The 19,139-nt window shown below is 31.7% G+C and overlaps 1 protein-coding gene across 10 annotated transcripts in view; it reads right to left on the reverse strand.

The window, feature by feature from the left end:
• LOC143253183 (H(+)/Cl(-) exchange transporter 5-like) overlaps nt 1-19,139 on the reverse strand; it is a 92,401-nt gene that overhangs the window by 64,973 nt on the left and 8,289 nt on the right. For 6 of the 10 annotated variants that reach the window (XM_076506602.1, XM_076506600.1, XM_076506604.1 and 3 more), the window contains one exon: nt 12,632-12,891. In XM_076506602.1, coding sequence (XP_076362717.1) covers nt 12,632-12,875 — 244 coding nt within the window. In that variant the 5' untranslated portion in view covers nt 12,876-12,891. Of the gene's footprint in view, nt 1-10,128; nt 10,234-12,631; nt 12,892-19,139 lie in introns of all 10 variants that reach the window. The other 4 variants (XM_076506598.1, XM_076506596.1, XM_076506599.1 and 1 more) reach the window with 1 other exon arrangement.

Here is a 19,139-nt window from a genome sequence, read left to right on the forward strand (position 1 = left end):
ATATAAAATATTTGATATCTAAAGAAAAAAATACATAATTAAATCTAAAACCTTAAACAATAATTCAAACTTTATAATGTTTCATAAATTTTGCAGTTATGTTTGAGCCTTCTTGGCTTAGTTACATACTGTTACAAAATTCTAAATTAATCTAAAAGTGTTAGCACTAAAATTTTAATTTGATTCAAGATACTTTATGATTTTAAGTGTAAATATTAAGATGTATAAGCTGTACCTAATTTCATTACAATAGTGACTTTCAATCAGAAATAGCAGCAAGGGTGAAGACTACATACATGTATGTTAAAAAAAAACAATTAGATCTCAGTAATACCTACGGCTTGACATGATTTGATGCTAAGCATGATCCTACAGGAGAGCTACTTAAGTCAAATATTTTCTTAAAAATAGAAAGTAAATACTTCTAAGAAAAATTACACCATGAATACTGTTTAGTCAAAGACTTCCAAGGCCTCTATTAATTACTTTTCTTGTTGGATACTGTTTTTCCTTCAATTTATTTCTCCTTACAGAACTTGTTCTGGATTATCTTTTATTTTACCTTCTTATTTATGGGCCATTTTCTTCCAGTTTCATTCTAAACTGTTTAAATGTTGACATTTTTATAACTTAAAAAATTTCAAACATGTACTTTTCTCTGAAATATTAAAAGCTTTTCCTTGTTAATTTGCTTTCATGTTTTCAACAACCATGTGATTTACATTCAATATGACCTTTACATAATACACAGAATTTATAAACTTACCAGACCTACCACAGAATGAAATTACTGTCTGCATTCATGCATAAAAAGTTCTAGCTTTACAACTATATCTGTAACAAGCAGATTAGATGCTATCTCAAGAGAATAACAAAGAAAAGAACAAGTGTAGCTAGAATGACAGCAATTTGATGATTATCTTATTTAAGTTATCTGAAAATGAAAATTTGTATGTATCAAAATAACTAACACTAAAAGAAAATAATAACACTATATTAAAATAAGGTAGGAAATGAATACTTTGCTTATATACTACGAGATTAAGAGCACAAAATGGCACATATACTTTTTCCTTGCTGAATGGTTGTACAAGCCCCAGTTTCAGTGACAAATAAAGTGTCATAAACTACCTGTCATGAGACATTAAAAAGCACCACTGATTTAAGAAAGAAGATAGCTATAATAATATTTGTGTGTGTTTTCATGTAGTAAAGCCACATCAAGTTACCTTCTGTATCTACATAAATTTGAATCCTTGATTCAAATCCATAGACTTACCCCTGTCCAAGTGGGGGATATAATGATTACAATCCATATATTTAGAAGATAAGCCCAAGAGCTTACTGTTTTGTCACCAACTTATTAATAGGAAAGGACAAAAGAACTTGTTGAGTACAAAATCACATTTCCAATTCCCAGCAGAAAAGCAGTTGTCATAATGTCACCTGGATGTACATGTGATAAGAAGAACAAAACATGGATAGACTTCAAGCAGTACAGCACATCCTGATAGACTAAGTGGAAGAACAATAATCTTTCTGGGTAATAGAATGACACTGAAAATACAGCAGAATCTCACACTATATTGGCCATTATACAGTTAATGGCTTTTATAACATTATCACGTGAAACTGAAGCAAGAACATGCTTAATGTCAGAGTTCATCAAAAATAACTTGAGAGATTCAACTTGCATATTTTGTACGAACTATCTTACGAGATGGAAGCCATACATTTCAAACTATGTTAAAAATTAGATGTCAGAAATATGATAAACTATTGTGAGTCTCAAAAGATTGTTTAGTTGTGCAAAGCTAGGTTTCCTTTAGATTATATGTGAAGGTTCCTTTGTTTTAAGATAAGTAAATCAAAGTAATCAAACTGCATAAAAATGGAAAAGACTAGCCCAGACTTTGGTAGGAAGAGCTACTTGTCCAAAACATTACAAGCAACAATGCATATGAAATCAGAAAACATTTTTCTTTCTTAAAGCTTATTTGTGGTTGTTTCATACTGAATCTTAATATTAATCATACTTCTTGGTAAAAGGGCATATTACATCATCAGTAAAAGTAACCCTGTATTTCTTTTTAAATATGTTTTCAGATTATGTCAATATTAGGTCTATTAACAGTAGCTATGTTTAAATAAAGCATTCATCTGTTTTTACTTTTCAAAAACTAAAAATTTTAATTTCCAGACAATATAATACTACAGAGGTTAAAAAGTATTTAATGTTAACAGTGGTAATACTTGCTTTCAAAAATGCCTTTAGTGATCTGCATTTTTAACCATAAAATGCAAACAGTATTGCATCATTTCTGCTGTCTAACCAAAAATAAGACACATGCACAGTGGTATATGGGATACCTGGTATTTCTATATTTACACTTGTACTGTTGAGTGTTTAGAAATGATGAAAGATTTAAGCACTTTCCAGTCACCTACTGAAACAATACTATGTACACTTTCTTCCAGAATATTTAATACTGTTCTACAGATTTATATGAGCATTAAGTGTTGCATAATAACAATGCAGTTTCTCATAAGCTTTATAAGCAAGCAAGTGAAATGATTAATCTTAATATATTTTATTTATTAGGCAAATGAATACTTAGCCAAAGTAAAAACACAGTATTTTGGATATTTAACTAAATTAAATTTAAAGTCAAACAACATAAAAATCTCAATTAACAAATTTCCTTTGTAAATTAGTTTTTTGAAAATAACTTCACTAGTGTTTAACCCATCAAAAATGACAGGGCAAGTACTACCACCTCCACCCCATAGTATACCCTTACTTCACATTTCACAATTAATTGAAATAAATAAATTTTATGAAATCAAACTTAATCAACAAAGAGGCAGAAAAGTGCAGTCAGGGCAGTCAAACGTCAGTAAAATACATTGTGAGCAAATAAAAGTTAAAATCATTCATGAAATGAAGTTCTGGTGTATTCATAGAATAATTCCTTATAAAAATCAGTCAGATTAATAGCTTCTGATATTACGTATATAAAGCCACTGCATTTTGATAGCATTGCATTCCAATAATGGCTTTATGTCATGTTGCTAGCAACAAAAGTATTACCTAATATTTTGTTAGTCTATGTACTGACAGTATAAATAAAATATACAGACAAAAAAACTGGAAAAAATATTTGTTGGTTTCTTAATTTAGAGTCTTCATTGATTAAAGAAGTTTGATTTTATTACAAACATTGATGATTTAAAAGAAAATATTTTCAACTGAGAAAAGAGTTAAATTTAAAACAGAATATATATATAGTTTACTCTCATGTTACATTCTATGCACTTGGTTCTAGCCTAGGTGATCCTACATTATTTCTTTACTTCAGGCTTATTATATCGACACTTACTATACTTATAAAGGTTTCATGGTACAGTTCCTTGCACCTCTGTCACTAATATCATTATGGGCAGACAGTGACCGAACTATTCTATCTGAATAAATGCTCCTCCTATTTTGAAAAATCAAGTGTGGTGTGAAACACACTGGTATTTATATAGGTTAGATCTTGCAAAGTTTAAAAATCATCAGAAAATGAATAAGAAAAAAACTAGAAAGTCTATTAATTATTTTATGCCAAAGCACTACCAACCAAAGGTAAGGTAACTGGCTTGCAGTACCTATTGTCTACTAAGCACAAATGCAGCGCACTGAACCGTCTGAAGCAAGACAACAACATCAAGATTCTACCAGCAGACAAAGGAAACAGTATAATCATCCTAAACATCAACGATTATGACAAGAAGATCAAACAATTACTAGACAAACACCAATATAAAAAGACCACCAATGATCTTAAAGAAAAGACAAAGAGAATCATCAATAGAATACTGAACAAACTAAGAAACAAGGCTTAATCAATGAAAAACTAGTCAAAGATTTAAGATCCAAGGAAAATTTTCCTCCTCAGTTCTACAGACTACCTAAGGTACACAAACCTAATATACCTCTAAGGCCTATCATCAGAGCTCAAAACTCACCTTGCCATCAAATGGCTACTTTCCTAGTACCTATCATCTCCACTAAAAGGAAACACTGAACATCACATTCAAAACTTCACAGATTTTATAGGACAATGCAGAAAGCTACACATCAAATCCCAGGATATTATGGCCAGTTTTGACATCACAGATCTATTTACCAATGTTCCAACCTCAGAAACCCTTCACATCACCAGACAACGACTGCTGAATGACAACTCTCTACCACATAGAACAGATATGAAAATAAATACCATAATGTAACTAACAACCATTTGCTTACAATCAACCTATTTCCAATACAATGAGGAATTCTACAAACAAACAGATGATCTAGCCATGGGATCACCACTCTCTCCAATCCTAGCAAACATTTTCATGGAAGACTTTGAAGAAAGAGCCCTTTCATCCACAAATTTCTATAGACATTATGTCGATGACACCTTCGTTATTTGGCCTTATGGTCATGAAAACTTGCCAGCCTTCTTAGAACATATCATTTCCATAGACAAGAATCTACTTTACTATGGAAATAGAAGAACAAAGCAGTCTATCATTTCTTGACATACTCATCAGCAAACAAATTAGACAAATAACCACATCTGTATACAGAAAACACCCACACAGACAGATAATTACACTTCTAGTCCTAGCATCCAACCTTGATAAAATGTGGTATAATCCAATGCCTAAACAAGAGAGCAGAAAACATTTGTGATAAGACATCCATGGAAGGAGAACACCAAAAGATTATAGAGTTTTAAACACAATGGTTACACCTCCTCCTTTATCAAAAACTCCTTGAAGAAGACCACAACAGAAAGAAAATATCAGATAGTCACCACCACTACCACCACTTGCCTATCATACCTGCAACATTTAAGTGAAAAACTTAAATATGTAGCCAAAAAAATTCAACATAGAAGTCTGGTGGAAATCCTACAATACCTAAAGATCCATTCTGGTAAAAAGAAACAGTGACCTATCAAAGAGAATCTCAAAAATGTCATCTATGAAATTCCATGTTCTCGCATTGATATATACATTTGGAGAAATGGGAAGAAAAGTTGTGAAAAGAATAAAAGAACATAAAGATAGTACAAGACTCATGAAAACACAAAATGTAGCCATTGCAGAGCAAGCCATGTCAACTGGACACAGAATAAACTGGGAGTAAACTTGAATCATTGACACAGACAAATTCTGGAAGACAAGAAAAATCAAAGAATCATTTTATATTAACACTATTAAATCTTCACTAAACAGAGAATTCCAGATTAGAGGTGAGTAACCTGTGGCTGCCATTAGTTGAATCTACAGGAAATCTCTCCTCCAATCAGAAACAGCAGTAATCCAACCAATCATAACATGCTCTCCACAATCCACCAGGACACTATAGAAGACCAACAACACTTACACACACACTGACAATGGGTAGATTATTCGGCACCCTAATCATGAAAGTGAGTTTTCTCGGGCTACTCCTGCTTCCCCCCACAGCAAATTCTAAGACTTTTGGATTTACAGATCCCTATCCTCTTGTGTTTTTTTCTGGGTCAATATTTGAACTCTCTCAGACCATCAACGGACCTTTGTCACCAGCCTGCAGCATAATCTGGTATACTTAAAATTCTTCTGGTTTAGCTCTTGATCACTAGCCCAGCAAAATTTAACTTCATGAGTAGGGCAAAGAGAAGGTCTCTTCTGAGCACCCTCGATTGCTTTGTGTTTCTTTCTGAGGTGCAAAGTGTTAAATCGGAATACCTGCCATGAATTTGATTTGACACACTGACCTGAAGACTAAAGGTGGAAGACTTTCGAAACATTGTCATCTACACTTGTGTCTCCACAACAGGCAGTTACCCTCCATTCTACACAGTTTCATCAAGGTAGGATATGCACTAGCTTTTTAAAAGTTAACTGTATAGTACTGTCATAGAATTTTCAATGTTTTATGAGAAAGAAAAGGGGACTTTATGACAGTTATCTAGTATTTTGAAATAATCATTCAGTGTTTACCAAAAAGTTCTAAAGAAACCTACATAAAAACAAAGTTAATATAATGTTAATATATTCTAATATATAAGGTTTTGAAAATATGGCTTAATTTAGCAATGATAATAACAATTGTTAGATTAAAGTGATAAAGATTTCTAATGTTGCAGAGAAGTCTTTTAGCAGTGATCCAGAAGTTAAAAGTTTAATGCTTGTTAAGTAATATTATACTCTGTATACTTGATATATTGTATAATTTGCTGCATGCTTTATATCAAGTGTATAATACTTACCAAACATTTTTTGAAATTGTTATGCATATGCTCCAATTAATACTACTTTTCATTTGTTAGTAGTGTCATTTATACTTTGAGTCTTGTTTTTCTATAATACAGAATAAATCTGTAGCATTGCCATGTAATTTTCAGTCATTTATCAATGTTAAATGACTGTTTATGGCAAACATGGTTTAGTTTTCAGTTCTCAATTTTCTTTCCTTTAAAGAACAGCAGTTAATTTTACAACTTGCCAACTATACATTTACAGTTTTGTAGATTTTGTGAAGTCTTGGTTGTAGGTCTTACTTTTAGACAACACAATGGGACATGTCTCTTTACTTGAATTGGGTAGTATTCTATCTGTGAAATGCAAACATTATATGGTGAATTTGCTTTACATTTTTATTGATTCTGACTTAAACATATTTTATGTACATTTTCTATAAGCATCCTGTTTCACAGTTTAAATATTTGTCTGTAAGCTCAAGGTCATATGACAATACCACACCTATAAAAACATGTATTTGGAACCTAAGATAAGCAAATATTATGGCTGTAATTTTCATGACTAAGAATATTAAGTTGCACTTTCTTTTTAAATATGTTTCATTACCAGTACCGTCTTTCTCTGTAGATTGTACTGATTTATTTAAGAATATTTGCAGTTACAACTTCAAGAAAGTAAACTGAAAAACTTTTTCAATAGATAGATAGATCACTGATTTATGATACAGTTCATATATCATATGTAATACTCAAAATATCATTAATGTAGGGGCCATTCCTTGTCAAATCATCCAGATTTTGGAAAATTTCCAAGTGACCCCTTGAGAATGCTTTGAAAAGATTCACGTGCTCATCTACCCATATAATGAAAAATTGCCAAAGATTAGATCAATATCTCTAATAGTTTCTGATTTACAGCCCTGTAAAATTTAGTTAATATTTTTTTATTTTGGCAAATTCATTTTTGGGCAACTATAGCTGCTTAAAGCTGCAAGAGTAATGGTGGTAGAACAGCTAAAATTTGCTACACTGACTGAATTAATCTTACAGAATTCAAAAATGGTCTCAAACCAAGTTTATCTCTCTTAGGATTTGCATAGTGAGGCAGTAAAATCACCTGAAAACCCAAAATCGTAAAAAACATTGGTTTATGTAATAAGCCATAGCTCTAAGACTTAATATGATACAAAGCTGATTTTTTTTTCTAATTTCCTGTAACATATCAGTTAATATATCAGCAGTTGTTGTAATTAAAAGTCTGTTAGATCTTCTGTAAAAACATTTAGCTGCATGCAACTTTTTATGATTTAGCTAAAAATAGCCCTACTTCAGTTCACAGTTTGACCATGTCATCTGTTATTCAGCCTTTTCAGATTTTACCATATATTCTTACATCTCTGAATATGATCTACAAAACAAATCAGGATGGTGTTCAACCTACTTTTTTGAGTTATAATTTTTTAAAGTGTCCTCTGACCATACGTTGCTTACTTGACAAACAAAACTTCAATTCAGGTGTGTTACTGTGTGCAAATATATCCATACATTTTGAAAAATACCTGTCAGAATTTTATGAATCTCACTGAAATATTCTAACCAGCCTTTCACAATGTTAAATAATGAAGTTGTAAGAAACAATAAAGAATTATTTCATTTCTGAACAAGTTTATTGGCATAACTAGTTAGATCACATGGCAATGCAAATATATTGTGTATGCACTACAGTTATGCAGATATGGCTGAGTTTAAGATTCATAATATTAAAAATACAAAGGTAAATCACACACAAAAAGCACAGTGCTACAACAGGGTATAACTGAGAAAGATTATAGTCACACCAAACTGCAATAATTGTGACAATGAAATGTTTCAAAAACTGCTTTGGCAATAAAGTAGCCTTAACAACATCATATAAACATTGCTTTGTTCAGACAGCTTGAATAAATTTCTAAAATTCAAGTTTGATTATGTTGAGATCACTTCAACTTAGAACATAGTATGGTAGGTGAATTTATCAGACAAAGAATATGTTGGAAAGGAATCCAGCTTTCATCTTTATGTGACCTTGCAGGCCATGAGAACAGTTCGTTTCTTGATTTCTTCATAAATGACACCAACACATCAGAATGTTCATCTGATCTATCTTTGATGTTTCCCACATACCATTCATGATCATATATGCATGCCACATATTTCTCTGGCTGATAATTGTTATTGCTATCATTAGACCCTATTTGAGCTGCTGCAGCATCACTTTCACTGCTACTACCAACAGTTACAACTGTGTACACATCATCATCTGATAGCCTTCTCAAATACAATTTGTTGGTAGAGTGGGGAATAAAGCTATGATGTGACCTAATACCTGCCACAGTTTTGTATTTCATAGCACTCAAGTAGATCAAACTTTACACAATTCTGCAGGACTGATTCCTGACTGACAAAAAAGAACTGAATGCCCTGAATGTGGTCCTTTGCCCAATATCAGAGACACTTAAAATTTGATAAATTATTATTTTTCACAACCTTGATTTTTTTATTTCAGAGATGTAAGAATATATGGTAAAGGCTGATTAAAATATTTCAATGGGATTCTTAAATTATTTCAAAATTGTATGGATATATTTGCACACAGTAACACACCTGAATTGAATTTATTTTTTCAAGTAAACAACATATGGTCCGAGGATACTTTAAAAAATTATAACTCAAAAAATAGATTGAACACCATTTTGATTTTTTTGTAGATCATATTCAGAGATGTAAGAATATATGGTAAAAATCTGAAAAGGCTGAATAACTGGTGACATGGTCAAACTGTGGCCTGAAGTAGGGCTATTTTTAGCTAAATCATAAAAAGTTGCATGCAACTAAATTTTTTACAGGAAATCTAATAGATTTTTAATTACAACAATTGCTGAGTTATCAACTGCTATGTTATAGGAAATTTGAAAACAAAATTCAGCTTTGTATCATATTAAGTCTTAGAGCTTTTTTTACGATTTTGGGTTTTCAGGTGATTTTACAGCCTCACTATGAAAATCCTAAGAAAGATAAACTTGATTTGAGACTATTTTTGAATTCTGTGATATTAATTCAGTCAGTGTAGCAAATTTAAGCCCTGTACACCCATTACTCTTGCAGCTTTAAGCAGCCAAAGTTGCCCAAAAATGAATTTGTCAAAAATTAAAAAAATTACTTAAATTTTACAGGGCTGTAAATCAGAAACTATTAGAGATATTGATCTAATCTTTGGCAATTTTTCATTATATGGGTAGATGACCACATGTGAATTTTTTCAAAACATTCTTAGGGGGTCACCTGGAAAATTTTCCAAAATCTGGATGATTTGACATGGAATGACCCATAGACAGTTTTTCACATCAAATAAACGTCATACTTAGAAAGTAATCTTAGTCTTTAGTGCACTTAAACTTCAAAATAATTTCCACAGCTAGCAATTTTTATACATTTATATTATAGCAAATAATAGCTACAAGTTAATCTGTACAATACTTAATATATGTATAAATATATTTGAATATGTTACAACAGCTACAACACAGTAGTATATAATATTACAAAAAACTGCTTGAAATTTGAGTGAATGTCATTCTAGTAAGAATGCTCCTGAAAATTAGGTATTCAAGGCACATGTCAAATATAACTTGGTGCTGCAAGGATGCTAAACAGTAAATGAAACATATAATAAGTGGAATCATTATGCAAATTAAAATAGCAAAAATTAAAGAAATGTTAATCTGCTAAGCATTTAAGCAAGGATGTTAATGCAATGAAAAAAGGAAAATGGTTAATGAGACAGCTTCTAGATTTTTACCTGTAAGCCTATCTCGCTCAATGCATTCACGGTCAGAAGGGGAGATGTATGTAAATACATCAGAAGGCCGATAATATTGAGGGTTAGTAAACAGGAATCTCTCACCTAAGGAAGAAAAAAAAGAAAAAGACAAACCCATAGCTGAATTGTCATCATGCTACTGACAGACTTCTGCTACTTGAGACAGAAGTCAGGATGGAAAGAAAGAAAAAAATTATAAATAATGCATGCAAATGATGCAGGTTTTAAACAAAACTACGACAAAAAAACTTTTATGATGAATCAAAGAAGGTGAGTGTATTATAGGAAATGTATAAGTAATTTAGTGCATTAGTGTATTCAACATACCCTTAAAATTTTATGACCCTAAAAGCTAGTTTTATCTTTCCATAAAAATGACAAAAATCTCAATAGAAAAATCTTAATTTCATTTTAGTTCAATTTAATGTATAATTATAATACAATAATTGCCATGATGTCTAACAACCACAAACTACATCTTATCCTGTGATATACATTTTTTAACATTAATTCAAAAATATTATAAATTATACATTAAACCAAAAGTCCTGTTGGTTGAATAAAAGACTTGCTTCACTTTCTAGCATATTTACATTAGCACTAATGCATCAACCAAAATTTCTAAATCTCTTTACATCAAATGAAAGAAAAGTGTGGCACCATTATAATAATATTAGTGAGAGGCATATGTATTAATGGATACAATGATAAGGATAGACTGTAAGATATACTTAGTTTCACATATAAATTAAAATATATTGTGGAAAAACCAAAAAGTATATCTATTGAAAAAAGAAGTTATCTATTTCTATGGTTGAGTGCAGTATGGCTACCAAAATTAAGGAAGGATGACACTTAAAGATAAAGATAACATCATTTTGACAGTTATGACAAGTGATGAAAATAAATATCTTCAGAATGGTAATTGAGCAAATAATACTCATTCAAATATCACCTAGCATTCGTATCTTTCCCAGTACAAAATTTTATGTCTTTTTATGTAACTTCAAGAATTTTATAAATCTCACTTAAGAATTTCAAACATAACTGAAAAACAAATGACTCCAACAAATTTTGACTTAAGCATGTACATATGCATGTGCTTAATGCTATAAATCTTATCACTGACATACAGGTACACAGAAGTGTAACAGACTGGACCAACATTATGGAGTACAGAGCTGATACCTTCTTTTACTATGTCTCATATTTCTTAGATGTTCATATGCATTACTAGTAAATATATTCATTGCCATGTATCTTTCAAAACCCAAAAATATCACTTTTCTCTAGTTTAATTAAAGTAACTACAATTAAAATGAGTCACAAATTAGATTTTTCTAGCAAAATTAAGAGACAAATGGATCTTGTTTAAATGTTTTTTTAGAGAAAATTGTACAAAATATGAAGTATGCAATGAGCCATTATGTAGGTATACATTGCACCAAAACTTTTATGATCCTATGTATAATTCATAAAGAGTAACTGTAAAAATTGCCAAGTAATATTCTTATTCTCTGATAGATAAAAAATGCTTAAAAACTCATTGCTAACTATTTTCCTTGGCTATCAAAAATTACAATTTCTGATATATCATAACTTCATGGTTCAAAATGTTTCTTGACTCCATTAAAATTAAAACATTTTTTCAATATATGCTACTTTAGCTGTTTCATTCAAAATTATGGTAGAAAATGCTTACGTCAAGTCCTTTAATTGTAAAAACGTAACAAGGGAAGTTACAGAAATATACTTGTACTCTCATATATATGTGCATATGTGTGTATAATAAATATTAAAAACGAAAGATAAAATAAAAGTTAACATTTTTAAAAAGTGTTACTTTTGAAGCCAGGAAAATAAATTTCAACCATAATTTTTTTTGATGACTTACCTACAAAAGGTCTAATTTATCTTATACATATGTAAGTACATATACAAACACGCCATGACTTTAATTGCCTCATTGTCAGGTATTAATAGATTAGAATTATGATTCTATAAATTTTCCACACAACAAATAATACAGTAAAATATATTTCAGTAAAACATATCCAAAAAACTATTTGAAAGACATATAAATAAAGTTAGATTACACAAAGTTGATTCTTCTGTAGCATGAATACTGAGCATATATCAAGTGTGTAACTTAGAAGTTAATTACACACACTCCACTTAATGAATGTTTTAAATATAAGTATATCAACCATGAGCAAAGACAAAACTATAAAGTTACCTAGAAAGTATATGGGCCTTTTCCCCAAGTTTTTGAAATTACCTAAAATATTCCTTCATTAAAAGATACAATATAGCAGAAATATATCAAGCCTACTTGCTAGTTATTACACTGTATATCTACAGAATGCTTCTTTTCACCTTTAAAGACAGTTCTAACCAATGGTGACTTTCTTGGACCTCTTCAGTCTTCACAGGTAATGCAAGGCTAATAATACTAAAATTTTTAAATAAGAAATTACCATACCCTGCAAACGAGACAAGTTTGTTTCTGTTGTAGTTCCCGTGCCTGTTATGTCAATCATTTCATCATCACTACTGTGTGAACGAGGAAGGGTTTTTATTACTTCTGTACTCTTTTCACTTGTTGAAGTCTGAAGTGAGCCTTCAGGTCCATTCATTGATTGATAACTTGTTTGCCTAGTGCTAGGCATGTTGACATTATGACCAACTGTTCTTCTGATAAGGGCATCAGTTTCCATACTCTCCATTTCCTCTAGAGGAAACCTAAACAATCATTAAAGGGAAAAATTGTATTATTAAAACTGTTTTCTCATAAAAACATATCACTGACATTGCAATCATTTCATTATTATTATATATGGATATATATACAACTTACTGTATTTCATTTCATACAGAAACATAGTAGATGTTTCTGTATTTTTATAAGGCTAGCTTTGAATCACTTGATATTTTAAGTAATAACTGTTCTCTCAGAGAATAAATTCAATCATTCCAAACATGCTGTAAGAGAATATACAAGTATTAATACCAAAATTCAAATGGACAAACATTTTATAGTTAGAATTTTAGTATATTAATGTGAAAAATGTTACTTATATGTATTATTAAAAACACAACTAATCAAAATATTTCTCATTTTGAAAATACATTAGACAAGTTAAAATATCCTAAACATTATACAGTTAGCAGCTAGTACACTCAATCCAGTGAAATTAAGCAGACACAAACATAATTCATTTAGAACACCTCTTAGTCTCACAAGGATGAAACTATAAATCAGATAGAAAGGTATAAAAAAAGAACAATGAGCAGTTACATTCAAAATTACCCAGTCTTTCTCAATGAGAAGCATGTACATGTTATGATTACAACAGTCTTCCATGAAATGAACATGTCAGTAGTGTTAAAAAGAATTTGGAACATGTGTTTACATGAAAATTTTAAGTCGGTTGCATGCTGCAAGTCTGAAAAATAGTAATATCAAATATGCAAGTTCTTTAGCGAAAGAACAGATCATAAGTAGCAGCATTAGCAACTACAACCTTATAGTGAAGGAACACTTCTTGAATATGCACTTGTGAATATCATATATGTACTACGTATGTTATAATTTATCCATCCAGTCATTATAGTAGCAATCAATAAGACCTTTAATTTTAAAAGTATTTACTTGAAAGGCTAAACCATATCACTTAGGTGTAAGAACTCAAAAGTGTGTTTGAATGGTGTAAGTTGCTACAAGGATAAAAAAACTTATTCACAGACTGAATGACTTTGGAAAAATTTCAACAGTATTATAAAAGGGCATCATAACTGTATAGGATCAGGATGTAAATGGTTGTTCACACACTAATATGATGTGTGGAATTCCACAACCAGTCACTGGAATTTCATTTTCTGAGAGCTTGAATAATATGTATTACTATACATTATCTATACAAAAGAATAAAATTATATTAGTAGTTTTGAAGATATAATGAGAATATGATATCAATGGGACCCCACTGACATAAATTCTGGTTGGTGAGTGACTTTGAAAGATATTTTGGAGACTTACATGTGAAACTTATTGTAAAAACATTTTTACATACCATATTCACAATGGCATCCTAAGGCAGGATACATTAACTCAAAAAACACATTCTTACAATTTTCAAATCATAAAATAATTTTTTAACCAGCTAATTAGCATATTTTTCCAACACCAAGAAGTTGATTGTCGCTAATGGCAACAAATAACTATAGGAGAAAAGAGAAGAAAACCCAAATTTGCAATGAGTACATGAGATCTTCAATAAAACTATTCCTGAACTCTAGAATTTCACTATCAGTGGATTATACAAGAATAAGTAATTTAAATTTACGTTATTTTTGTATAAAAAGTTTCTGCTGAGAGATGGATTGGGATTTCAGTCTGAGAGGTTTGGAGCCCCTAAAATACAATGAGATTTCATACATGGGTTTAGGAATCCTGACTTTCTTTCAGCACAATACTGTTTTTGCAGATTCACAGATGTATAAATTGCTCACAATCCTAGTGATACAGTAGTAGAATGACAAATATAAATGACAGAAAATAATAGAAGAATATATACACAGCAGGTCAGTAAATACCTATGTTAGTGTAACAGTAGATACATCATCAAAATGACTAGCTTATCAAAGAAAGAGTTATTCTACAAACTGTTGTGTAAGTGGCTACCTTAAACTACTGAGGATGGATATGCACTCTCTTAGATATTTGTTTTCATGTTAACAAAAAAAATTAATTATATACATTTAATTAAAACTGTGCATTAAATTTTTGTTTTCACACTAATATTGGATTACTGTTTTTAAACAGTTGAAATACTTATTTTTGAAAATGACTCAAAATTTCCATGCCCCTTAACCATTACAGAACATGCCTTACTTATCTATAATTCTCTCATATGACTTACTGCACTGTGTTCAGGATATTGTATGATGTCTGCTTTCCTGCCATAATTTATATTTTTTTAAAAGTTTCAACCTTAATAAAAATTCAGTTTTAGTGAGGTGTGAGAGAAAATATTTCTGAGAGAAGTACCTTTTGAAATTTATTTCAGTTCTAAAATTGTAAAATTCAAATAATGCAGGCTTGCCTCTGTAAAAGTCAGAACATTCCCATTACAAAGTAGTAGTGATCAATGAATATGAAAAGAAACAGAAGTATTAACTATAAATTACAGGGCAGAAAATATGTAGCTAAGGGAGAATTAATGGCATGGTCCAGTCTTATAAAAACACTGGAGCTAAAGAATATTTGAAAAGTCATCCTTCTTAGCAGTGTATCCCCTTTTCCCATGATTTCCTTAATCTAAGTAAAGATGTTAGTTTTGTGAGGGCTAATGGTGTATTGAGCCTATAAAGCCAACAATGGAACACATGGTGGCATAAACATTTAAGACTACTATGTCTTATATATGTAAAAATGGCTCATTTGGGTTGAGAAAATTTTTTTACATAGAGGAGCAAACATTTCAACTTTCTTCAGTCATTGTCAGGTTCATAAAACGACTCGTTTTTACATATATATTTTTCTCTACAAGCAGGTTTTCTCAACATCACTGACTACTATGTCTTGTTTCTGCAGTGGAAGGTTTGCAGAGAAGCAGCACAGATATATTTTATGAAAGGGCATATACCAAAAGTAATAGCTTCTCTTCATCCTTGCTGAAAATGGTCAGAAAGTCACACAACTGACTATATCAATGAATCATAAAAGAGAACTGAAGACCCAAGCAACCCCCATATAATAAGCTCCATAAAGTGAGGGCAGTGCAATGAGAACATCAAAACATAAAGAAATAGATAAAAATATACAAAAACATGAATGATAACTGTCCTGGTTGAAGTAGAGGCATCAAGTGATTTCTCCAATAACATGTAAGGATGTGCTTATAAAGGTGGGAAAGGTCACTGTTGAGGCATAATTAGCCACCAGATGGCACCCTCAGCCCACTTTGAAAATGCTACATCCTTTCATGGAGCTGCAGCAAAGAGGATGGAATAATCAAGAAAAAAAGTGAAAGTCCTGATTGGATAAATTTGTATAAACACCCATCCTCTAAGATAAGAAATTGTATAAAATGTTTTATTGTTTTCTTCAGTTTTCTTTGTATATTTGTGTTTGATAAATTATGCACTAATTCATATACCTGTTCAACTCAATGGTGTAAAAGACACTAATAATAAGTGAATAATCCAAAACAGCTACTCAAAAGATGCAAAGAAGGTACGATTTGAAAATGATGCAAGTCAGTGCTGGGGTTGAGATGACATACCCTGCTAGTATCTCTGCAAAATGAAAGGAGTGAACTGAATGAGAAATAGAAGGCCAGATAATTGCACCATCAAAAGTGTGTAATGCAGAAGAAGGACTAGCACTACTCAAATATTCAACAGTAGAATGAGGACTGGAAGTAATAAATTATGCCAAAACCTGAATTATTTCCTGCTGTCTAGCTTAATTTGTATGAAAAACCAACTTAAGAGTACTACCAACAAAAAAGATGTAAGAAAGAGGCCAATTCAAGGTCAGAAGTAGTACAAAACAGGAAGGGAGAAGAAAAGACTAATCCTACACACAAAAGAAACTCTGAATGCAATAATTGAGAGATTTAAATTATTACCTATGAGCAGTGGTTATACCAATTAGCATTGTTTAAACTGATCAGTTAACTGAAATTAAGATTAAACTGTTCAATGTCAAAAAATAATCAACTAAATAAAATTAGCGTTTCTAATTATTACTGCTTCAGATTATTCCAAAAACCAATTGAAGTTATTTTCCTACATTGAAAATATATTTCAGGTGTTTACTTTTGCTTACATACTTTGCTCTTCTCATTCAGTGCTGTGTCTTAATTGCAAAATATTTTTTGCATGTTATAAGCCTTTTACTCTCACCTACCACCTGGTTCACATGGTTTAATTGAACCTCACATTCAAATTATCATATGACAAACAACCACCAATAGATGTACCCCACACACACACTACACATGTGACTCCTTTGCTCTTCTACCTAACTATCTCTTGAGTTTAGGCATAAACCTAAGTACCCATGGACTGTAGGAAAGAAGGGTTGGAAATGTGAATGACAGTACCTTACTTTTGCTCAAATATATTGCTAACTTCCTACACTGAATAGGTGGAGGAACTGGTACAAGTGAGAAAGTAGAAACATCCTTTGAAAGCATCTGAAGTACACTCTTATATGGGAACTCCTCTCTCATAGGAAGATTATATGTTGGAGACCACATCTCTTCCATGCAAGTATACTCTTTATCCAGATCTAGAAAAGATGTCACAGATCTATGAAGAAAACTGGGAGGAGTACATCCCAGTGGAAGAGAAAACAGTGAGACAGTTATATTAACAATATATTATAATTTCAATCCCTTGACAAACAGAATCTGGGTAATATAAGAGATGTGCTCCAAGATGTAGAGCAGCTAGAGCATTTTAGACAGTATATGGCAAGTTTGCACCTAAAACTCAACTGCCAAGAACCAACATCCATGTGGAAGGAAGAAAAAAAGATCATACTGTCTTCACCTCAAGTTCAGCTGACCATAGAAAGAAATTCCACCACTGATTGGGGTACAGAGCACATGTGGGTTGAGAAAATACAAATATATCCCATTTAAATCAAACCATCTCAAACATGGTAACATCCTTGGCATAAAGTGATTGAGGATTAGCACAAGAGGAAGTAAAGCAACCAACAAGCAGTTGAAGTAAAATAAGTGAGGTAAAAGATACTCCCTTGAATACACGTGTGAGGACTTATAGTGACTGAACTCTAAATCCAAAATTTAACTGGTGGTAACTGACTTCCATGTTGGGATAAGATGAGAAATTCCAGATGAAGGGGTGAACTGCACATATAACAGCACACCACACGTGAGTACATCATGCTGACTGGTTCAGTTCTAGATCCAAAACTCAACTGCCAGGAAACAACATCCATGCAATAGTATGATAAGGGATATCATGTCAGGGGAAGAAAGTTATAGTGGAGAGTCCAATGAAACATTCACACCAGAAACAGTATGTGTGATCATAAAATCCAATTTTGAAAAGCAGACCAAACCTAATTTATTCGATCTGAAGAATGGCAGGAATCCCCTTCTGTTTTACCCATGAAATTTATGGGTCAGTACTGTCTAGAATGAGCATATTTATGAAACAAAGATATTGAGATGAATAAACTGCAAGCAATCTAGTGGAAATGCCATCTCTAGCATGTACGATAGTAAAAAACTGTGTTCAGTGTCCATGAAAATTATGAAAGTGAAGTCAACATGGCCTTAAAATGTGGATTGAGTGCAATTCTAAGTAGCTGAATTATACCTGTACAAACACCACTTTTCACAGAGTAGGATCCAGATCAAAACGTAGGGCAGATCCCTGAAAACCTGAAAAATGTACATATAATGAAAGAAAGAAAACTTAACCAGTCACAATCACACTGAAATCTGAATAATGTCTGAATGCAAAGGTTGCAAGTGGAAGAAGGACTTTGGTCAAGAAGAGATATGGAATAGGTAATCAAGGTTAGATAGACTAGTAATGGATGACAACTTTGACCTCAAGGACTGAATGTCTTGAAAAGAGAACTGAGAGGGGTTGTAAGTAGTTCAGTATGTAAAAAAACACCTGGCAGAATACTATAAAAACAAATGTTCTAGAAAGCATGAAACATGAATGGAAATATCAAACAAGGGTGGAAAAAACAAGAAACTGTGAGGGGAAAGGTTTTGTAAAAAAATTAGGAAGCACTGTAAACAGTGGAGTAAGCAAAAAGGATAGTCCTAACTGGAATAAGTTCTTAGAAAATCTGAAGAATCAAATTGTTCTTCAGAAGGAATGGAGATACTCTAGGCAAAGACGGTTTTTAAAAATGCTTCAGTTCATCCACCTTAACTTCAGGCTCAAAATCCTGTAAAGGGATGGAAGACGAGAGTCCTGACCCCACCTAA

Source organism: Tachypleus tridentatus, chromosome 6, assembly GCF_004210375.1.
Source record: "Tachypleus tridentatus isolate NWPU-2018 chromosome 6, ASM421037v1, whole genome shotgun sequence".
Classification (NCBI taxonomy): Eukaryota; Metazoa; Arthropoda; class Merostomata; order Xiphosura; family Limulidae; genus Tachypleus; species Tachypleus tridentatus.